We start from the raw sequence: 9,031 nt of genomic DNA, 5'->3' as shown, positions 1-9,031 counted from the left end.
TGCATGTGTGCCGACATGCGTCCCCGCATGTGTACGTCTAAAAGTTTTAAAAAGACTGGTATCAGTCGTAGAGTCCTGGTTTGGATGCTGCCTCCTGGTTTGTGCATGAATCAGGTGGTCGTGCAGCAGGTGTTCAGCAAGTCTAAATGGTTTCCTGTTTATGCTAACGCAGCAACCTGTTTCCTCATTGGCTCATAAACCAGGAACCATGTATAGGTAGCTGCAATGTGAGCTGCTGCCAGCTCCAGGTTAAAGTGAGTCAGATTCTGCTTGCTTCAGTGGTATCGGAGGACTTGACCTTGCTTCGCTCTCTGATACTGGTTTTTCTATCCAATTAGTGGAGCAATGTATCACCATCAGCGTTTCAGTATGCTAACATGTCTGTCAGTCCAAGAGTTAGGAACGGGTCTCCCTGAGCAAGATGCTAACCACAAATACAAAAAGAGTGAGAACTGACTGATAACCTTTTTTTCCCCTCCTTCTATAACCCCATCATCTCAAACACACACACACACACAGACTCTGTCATCTCATTACTTTTCCCTCATCCCTCTCTCCTGTGTTGTCCCCTTCGTTTCATTTTCTCTCCCTCTCTCCCCCTGGTCCTGTAGCCATGGCACTAAATCACCTCTCGCGCTCTCTTTCGCTAGCTCGCTCCCGTCCCCCTGTTCTGTATGCTAAGCGTGTGCTGTCTGCCTCTTCGGTTTATTGAACTATTTTTAAACCGACCCCCTCCCTAACCTTGATCTGCTGAGGAAGAGATGGAGACGGTGATGGACGGAGAGGTGGATTGAATGAGGGAGGGTGTGCAGCAAGAGAGGGGGGAGGACAACACAGAAATAAGCGAGAATCCACCAACAGACACACATGCAGGCATGCACGTGTGCGCACATAAGTAGAAATAAGCAGAATAAACTCCACCACACGGTGCAAATTAAGCTATTATTAATGGCTGTCTAATCGCAATCACTCTCAAGGTTTCTCCATACATTTCGATCTGTGCATACGTGTTAAACTGACGTCCGCTTACCACGTTTTGTGGCTACGATCATGAATCCGTGACTGCTTTACCACACTTCTCTCTTTTAGCGCGACACGAACAATCATGTTGAAACTGTCGGTACACCAGGAGCTCTTGCTTGCCCGCAAATCTGATGCTACATTACCCCCATGTGGTCTTATTCTGTAACTACAAGGTAAATTCTTCCGCTGAAACTGTTCACAACCGGTATTTGTATGGTACATGTTTACAATCGTTTTCTGTTTTTATTTAATTTTACAACACACGAAACTAGCCAAAACCAAAAACAGAAACAATATAAAACCCACATGAAACCAAACAAAAAGCAATACAGATTTTAAAGTGTTGAAGACATACTTGCGAAGTTCTGCGTTCACGACTACTACCGGTCTTGCGCAGAGGTGGGTGCGGCAACTCGGTACACACATTTTTTTCCGAAAGAAAGTTGGAATAGTAAACAAATGAAGTTTCTCCAGAAACGAAACCAGGATTACGGGAACGAAACCCTGCTGGAACAGATGGTGTTCCTCAAAACAAGAGAAGCTGTCCATGTTGGAGGAGGTAAGTTTAGCCGAGATTTTGTCAACATTCATTTGTATTCCCGTATTGTTCTCATTTCCTTCTAACTTACACTTAGGTGTAACGTGAGTCATAGACATTATTCTAATGGATAATTGGAATCTATATGAAAACATTAGCACACCACTGGAATACAAGGAAGGCTGCATGTTCCCGTGTTTTGAGGTTGTGTACACCTGATGATGATGTTTCTTTGGCAATATTAACCATGCTCAACACTGAGATGATGTAATGAAAGTTGCATTTTCCTCTGCTCTCTGTATACATGAAGGTTACCATGAGGCCACTGTTGCCCAGCTGTCTCCTTATACTTGAACTGTTTGATATGTTGAAGGTAGCGGAAAGTAGTGGATCACAGTAAGACAAGGCTGTGGAATTCTTCTATCGACAGCGCTGGACAGAATCTACACACAATGGATGTTGGAAAAAAACGGTGAGGTCAAAGACAAAGCGAGGGCGAGTGTATAAGGTGTCCTCCTTTGTTATTACCACAAGAGAAATCCTGTTTTTTTTTCAGTCCTACTATTCAGTCCATCTTGTTTTCCCATTTTCCCATAATCTTGCCTGAATCTGAAGCACTATTTTAATGTTGGTTTTTAAGATTAAAAGATTATCTGTTCTGTGGAGAGAAGTGTCTGTGTCTCAGGTGTCTCTGTGAAATTTAGCTTTTAACTAATTGATGCCTGGATCCTCAGTTTCGGTACAACGAACATGTGCAGTTTATGCCCTGTGATATACTTTACCAATCCCATTTAAGAATGTAAATACCTCAAACAAATCTCCACTCAGCTTCCTTTTGTTGTGACTAAAGAGGTTATATAGTCTAAGTTGGTTACATTTGTAATATGAGCATACGCCTGCAGTTTCTTTTGTAAGACATGCAAACTACACAGTGAAGTAAAGTTACAGCTGTCATTTGCTGAAATGATGAGTGATGAGATAAGATGTGTGTTGAGCTCCCCAAACAGGAAACAGTCGATATGAAGTAAGGTTTCACACAAGTAAAAACAGATACAGAACTGTGTGCATACGAACCATGCCAGTACATAAATAAATAAATGTAAATATGTGGTTTAATAGGACAGAAGTTAGAAAATATAATGTTGTAGGATTCCTTGAGAGACCTACAACCAGACAGAATTGCGGCAGTCCACATTACTGGTCAGGAGATACTACTTGCTTCCATCATGCTTAAACAGCATTATTTATTTTAGAAATAAGTGTTACTTAATTTGTTGTACTCAAATTTTAGATGACACTGCAGATCACAACTCATTGATTTCCTTCCTTTCTCTGGGTAGTTATGCGGTAGTGTGTTATTGTTACAGCAAAAGGAAATGACCGGACAGATAGCAGCCTACACCCCTGTAAAATGAGCAGGGTGTGCACCTGACCCCTTTTAAGATCTCAGTTTTGGACTGTGACATAGCTTAATATCTGGTTTGACTACTTTTTCTCTGCTTCGTCACGTCACGAGAAATCGTGATGAACCACACTTCACAAGAGAGAAATAATAAAGTCACCAAAGTACATTACTCTGTTGGTATGCGGATAACTTTGGTATGAGAATGCTGGGAGAGAACTGCTCACATTGTGTCGTGGCCGTTGTGCAGGTGTTTTCCTTTGGCAGGAATAGGCACCAGTGGGAGTGGGCTTGTAGAGGCAGGAGAAGGAGGGTAAACATGTTTCACTGATAATGAAAGGGCACACTGAACCTGCGATGGGTTCTGCTCTTTCAAAGTAAAAGTGAAAGTTGACAGACTTTTATGCGATCGTTTCTGGAGGGCCGTCAAAGAACCTTCCAAGATAAGCAAGCTCTGGCACAAAGCCATGTAATTTTGCTGCAGCTAGTTTGTATGAGTGTGTCTGGCTGCAGCTCCACACAGTAGGGCTACGCACTGGGCATATTGCTGCTGCCTTTTTAAACGTACTGTTGTCTACCCTGAGATGAAAGTAATCTGAGTGAACTGGGTGTGTTAGACAGTGTGATGTAGGTAACCTTTTCAACTGAGAGGGAAAGTGAGAAAAGTTTGTTTAGGCTGACAGTGGCTGCACGGTCATTGCTGTAAAGCTGGTGCAGATGCTGACTGTGACAACAGTCTTGATGTGGGCTAATGTGTGGGACGGAGGCCTGTTGAGTAAAGTGGGGTGGCAAATATAGGGTCATCACATCAAAGAACCATCAAATAAAGTTGAGGACATTTCTTGGAGGCAGTGGGTGAGGGTAGGAAAGTATGAATTAGAGTGTCTGTATGATATTGATTTTGGAGTTCTTTATTGTCTTATAGGGAGGAACTGGTGCAGCTGGCAGGTAACTACATTTCAGACACCCTGGGCAACATCCATACAGTCCAACAGTTCTGTGACAAGCAAGACAAATGGCTCCTCCAGAGAGAGACCGAGGTGAACATGATGATGGACATCAAAGACAGAGCAGAGAGGCTCAACCTCAACACTGACCACATCAAAAATTCAGAGGATAAGCTCAAGGCCTTTGGGGAGTACATGAGGAGCAAACTTTCCCAGGTGACTGCGGAGAGTAGAGCCCAGGAGCTGGAGAAGGAGCTTGGAGCGGTGCTGAAGGATGCCTTGGAGGGGCTTGAGAAGCTGAACCTGTTCCTGGAGGCCGTGGAGAAGCTGGCGGTCACCTCACTGCTCTTCTTCGAAGAGGAGAATCCGCTTTGTGAACTCCCTATGGGGATAAGCAGCGCAGCGGTTTCCTCTGTCATTTCTGATGCCAGGGCGGCCTCCCCACTCCTGATCCACTTCCAGAGAGATGACGGCGTTTTCTTCCTGCCCAACCTCGTGAACGTGGATGTGCTGGCCTTCCAGCTGGACAAGTACATACGGATGACTCAGACTCTGTGTGACAAGATGAGAAAAAGGTCTGCATTTTTCCCATTGAATGACAGTGTAGTCCTCCATTATCTGATTCTCATATTCAACTACGTACTTCATTTTAGATTTTGTTTTTCATATTTTACTTAATACTAGGTTACTGTAAGTAAGGGAACCAGCCACTTTGTTAAAGATGCACACAAAAAAGAAGGTCTAAAGAATGAAACGGCTTAAAATTAAAATACATTATCCTCAGAAACAATTCATAAACAGGTTCAAACACGTTTCTCTAATTTGTAATTATTCTCACCTCTTAGCTCTCTCCTTGCACCTTGTACTACTGTCTCACACTGCTTCACAGACATTCTATATACTGTATAAATATTTAGCTCTTCTTTGCTTGTGTCCTCCATACCTTCTTATCTTGGAGGCCCTGGTTGGTAACAAGAAGTTCCAGAGCTGTCTCTCTTGCTGATAGCAAATCATATTCAGGCAAAAAAATTGTAACACTTTTGTCTTTAACAATGGCAGAGACAGAATTTTCAATGGCTAGCATGTAGCTGAATATCTGCTCAGTAAGTAAAATTTCTGCGTGCAAGACATGTTAATTAAATAGAGCTACAAATGTTAGGAGTCAAGGATGATGAGCCTCAACAGATGTTTTACGCTGTCCTGGGTCACTGACTGTGGGGATTGTAGTCTTGCATTGGGGGCCATATTGAACTGTAGTCCATTGTGACAGCCATTTCAGGTTAGGATAATGGTTAGCTGTTTAGTTGAGAACCATTATTAAGTTATTTTCCATCCTAACAGTTTTCAATGTGATATATATTTTGTACATTTACAGAATGCACACTTTAACACAGCGCTAATTGTGTAACTTTTTCTTTTTCAGAATAAAAAGTTTGTCATTCGGAATTAACTTTGGGTAAGCTGGAAAACAGAATTTAAATTAATTACATTGTTGTCATTCAGCAGACGCTCTTACATGGTTTACAATTTTTACATGTTATCCATTTATACAGCTGGATATTTACTGAGGTAATGTGTGACACCTCATTATTATATTAAACTACATATTGAAACAAACATTGTTTTTTTCTCCTGTCAGACTTGGAAAATGCTTGAGAATGCGTCAGCTTCTGTGACATACCCAGTTTCAGTTACACTTTCAGTTTTTGCTTTTTCCCATTTTTTTTTCCAGAAAGCGGAAAATCTGCATGACTGACATCAAGCTTAATTTAACCACTGAAGCCATGCAAAATGTGCTTGACCATTTAAATCAGTTGACCAGCATCAGGTTAGTACAAACCTTTTATCAAGTTTAATGTGTGCATCAAGAAATTTTAAAATGAATTTTGTAGTATGGGTGTTGGTATGATCAATCTATGATATTCAGGGCTTCCAGAGCCCTGCTTTGTCCTTATGCTCTCGAGGAAATTATATGCTTTACCTTTTAAGTTGGCTTCAGTTTGATTCTGGAGAACAGTGGGGATAGCATTTAAAAGTGTAAAAGTGGAAAAGACTATAGTACACCTCTGTGACTTTGAACCTTGTCCCTGTGACTTGAAACTTCATAGCATTAATGAGGAAAAGTCAGTCCATCATTTTTATCAGGTTTCAAGACCCATGCATAATTTGCCAAGTTAGAAGCCACTAAGATGTTGAACTTTGTCCTTGTGAGTTTGAAATCAACAGGCTTCTGTAGAACAAGGAATGGCTGTGTCCCAAATCGCACACTAGCAAATGCTAACTAATAGCAGTGGCCTTGTTCTGAACATTCTGAAATTCCTGCTCAGTATAGAATCTCTTCTCCTCAGGATGGACGAGCACTTCAGGTTGACCTTCTTATTCAGGAGCTCCACGCTCCGGTTCATCGGTCGGTTCAGTAAGCGCCGTACCAGGATGTGCGAGTTCCTGGGGGCTCTGGAGGAGTGTGCTGTGCAGCTGGACAGGATGAAGATGGGGGCCAGCATCTCCAGTGTGGCGGGCAGCACAGTGGGGCTGGCGGGCGGGGTCGTGTCCATCGTCGGGCTGGCACTGGCCCCAGTGACAGCAGGAGCATCGCTGACCCTCACACTGGTTGGGGTGGGGCTGGGCGTCACCAGTGGGGTGAACAGCTTGGCTACGGGCATCACAGAGATGTCAGTCAATGCTTATCATGGGAAGAAGATCAATGAAATCTTCCAGAGCTTCATGGAAGATGTAGGAACTCTTCAGGAGTGTCTGGAGGAGGCAGCCAACAACACCGAGCAGGATGTGATCGATACTGTGGTGGGTGTGGGGAAAATAGCCATCAGAGTTGCCAGTGTGGCTAAAAGCATCGATGCCATCGTGGACTGTGCCTCCGCCGTTAAGGTCCTCAGAAGCGAAGAAGTAGTTGCCAGCGCGGCCAAGGTAGCGGCTCAGGAGGCCAAAGCCGTGCGCAATTTGCCCAATGTGGCAGCCGATATTGCTGATTTTGGGAATTTGGCTAAGGGGACCCCCCTCGCGCTTTCCAAATCGGCTAGGGGGGGATTCATCGCCCTAAACTCGATCTTCATGGGTCTGGATCTGTTCTTCATCTGTAAGGACAGCATCAGTCTGGCCAAAGGGAGCAAGAGTGAAGTGTCCAACACCATCCGAGGGAGGGCCAGGCTGTGGAAGACTGAGCTGGATGCATGGGAGAAGATCCATGATTCTTTGTGCAGAGGGATCTGGAGGTTCAGGAAGAGTCTGGCTATTCTGGAGAAGCCATTTCACTCCTAAAAGAGTGCTGGTGCTTGTGATTTTCATGTCATGGGCAATGATCTTCTGGTCCCCACAACCACACTGGTAACTAAAGGGAACGGGTGCCTTAAAAAAGGAAGATTGAAACAATTACATGTGGCATTCCTGCTGATGTTTGGAAGCATAGGCAACCACCTGTATAGCTTATGCCTATGAGCCCTGATTCAGATGTTCTTTTCAAATTCATGTATAAGTTTTCATTCCCGCTGTATCTGCTGGAATGTGACAAATATGCCCATTGTACTTGTAACTTTTTGTTTGGAATCTCACTCTCCTATTCATCAGGTGTGGGGAGAAAGGACGTTTACCACTCTAATTATACTTAGTTTAATACATGCCTACAAGAAGTATCACTAATTTACTACCATGTTTCATGAAGCTTGGTGAAAGTCGTCTAATCAGGGTCTACTGCTTGGTATGTTTAGCAACAAGTATATCTCTAACTAGGTAGCCATCTTGTACAATCATCTTGCCCAATCTGCTTGCAACACCTGCATCTTTGTCAATAAAGAAGGCACTGAATATTTTCCAGTTTGGAACACAAACTAGTGCATATCAGTGGCTGTCTTCTTTTTCAATGTTTTTGAGTTGTTTTGACACTCTGAAGTTTGAGAATTCTAATTGATGCTGATATTACATAATTGGATTTCAACTGGATTTCCTCTGAAAACAATCAGGCTGTCTGCATATACTGTATATACTACAAAACATTGCTGTTGAATTATGCAGATAAGGACGCCACAAGGGGGCCCTATCCAGCCCAGGCTTCACTCTAAGCTATGACGAATCAGAACGTGAGTAAAGAGCACATAGAAAATTAATGAGAAGATGGTGAGAAGTCTCTTCCTGGAGGAGGGGCCTACAGCATACACCTGTGTGTACTTGTCTATGTAAAAGTGTAGCAGGCTTCAGTATACAAGTCTGTTTCAGTCATGGAATTTCTTTTCAATAAAGTAACCTTTTGTTCAAAAAGCTAATAATTGTTGCATGGGAGATTATGTGTTTTTATTTCATGCTGTACATCTACATGGTCTGAAAGAGGTCTGGCAGCCCAAAAGGAGGAGATCCAATTGGTACATTAACCATTGTAGATAACATGCTATTAGTAATGGCCCAGTGTTTAGGAAGCTGCAGCTGGACCTTGACCTTGTCAGAAGACACACCTGTGGTTTTGAATACAGAAGGATATTGCAAAGCAAACAAAGAAACATGTGAAAACCACATGAGGCCCTAGAGACAATTACAGACAGATTTGCTGATAAGGTTATGTTAACACACGCAGCCATAAACCACCAACCAGCTATAAGAGCTGGATGTCTGGGTGGAAACAGTCTATGCTGTAACCCAAAATTTGCAGTAGTATCTCTTTGATGCCTTATTTTAGGTTTTGTAATTGTTTTATGAATGTGATGCAAATTAAGTTAGAGATTTCTTTGAGTTTTATTTTTCTATAACAAAAACGCATTTTTAATCATTTTAAAAATGATCACATTCTTACAATAACACAATAATAATGCAGCTGTGGAAGGGAAATGACAAAAAAAACAGAATGTGTATTTATGTGCACAATGAAAGTGAGAAGAATATGATCCAAACACGTCCTCTGCTGTCGGACTGTGATGGTGACACATAAACCAATGCTTGGTGACTGTGAGCACACTATCATGACCACAACATTGAGAACATTTCATTTCTGGCATGCTGGGATGGTGGATGTGGAGTGAGAAGAAGTCAGTCAGGAGCTGGATTTCCCTCACGTACAGTGTCTCCAGCTACAGAGTCATTTTTCTCTGGGTGAGTATGGTGTGACTCTCAGAGATGTCA

At 42.7% G+C, this 9,031-nt stretch overlaps 1 protein-coding gene across 2 annotated transcripts; it reads left to right on the top strand.

Moving 5' to 3' along the window:
- The first annotated feature begins 1,480 nt into the window (after nucleotides 1-1,480).
- Nucleotides 1,481-7,957, top strand: apol (apolipoprotein L). 2 transcript variants are annotated; one of them, XM_036553287.1, is made up of 6 exons: nucleotides 1,481-1,582; nucleotides 1,935-2,033; nucleotides 3,889-4,485; nucleotides 5,334-5,366; nucleotides 5,643-5,738; nucleotides 6,259-7,957. In XM_036553287.1, the coding sequence occupies exons 2-6, from the start codon at nucleotides 2,014-2,016 to the stop codon at nucleotides 7,184-7,186; spliced, it is 1,674 nt and encodes a 557-aa protein (XP_036409180.1). In that variant the 5' UTR covers nucleotides 1,481-1,582; nucleotides 1,935-2,013; the 3' UTR covers nucleotides 7,187-7,957. The 2 variants fall into 2 exon arrangements, with proteins under 2 accessions (XP_036409180.1, XP_036409181.1); XM_036553288.1 differs by having other exon boundaries at nucleotides 1,872-2,033.
- Nucleotides 7,958-9,031: the final 1,074 nt, after the last annotated feature.

The sequence above is a fragment of the Megalops cyprinoides genome, chromosome 19 (assembly GCF_013368585.1).
Source record: "Megalops cyprinoides isolate fMegCyp1 chromosome 19, fMegCyp1.pri, whole genome shotgun sequence".
NCBI lineage: Eukaryota > Metazoa > Chordata > Actinopteri > Elopiformes > Megalopidae > Megalops > Megalops cyprinoides.
The sequence above is the reverse complement of the archived record's forward strand: the minus strand, read 5'-3'. Positions and strand labels throughout refer to the sequence as shown.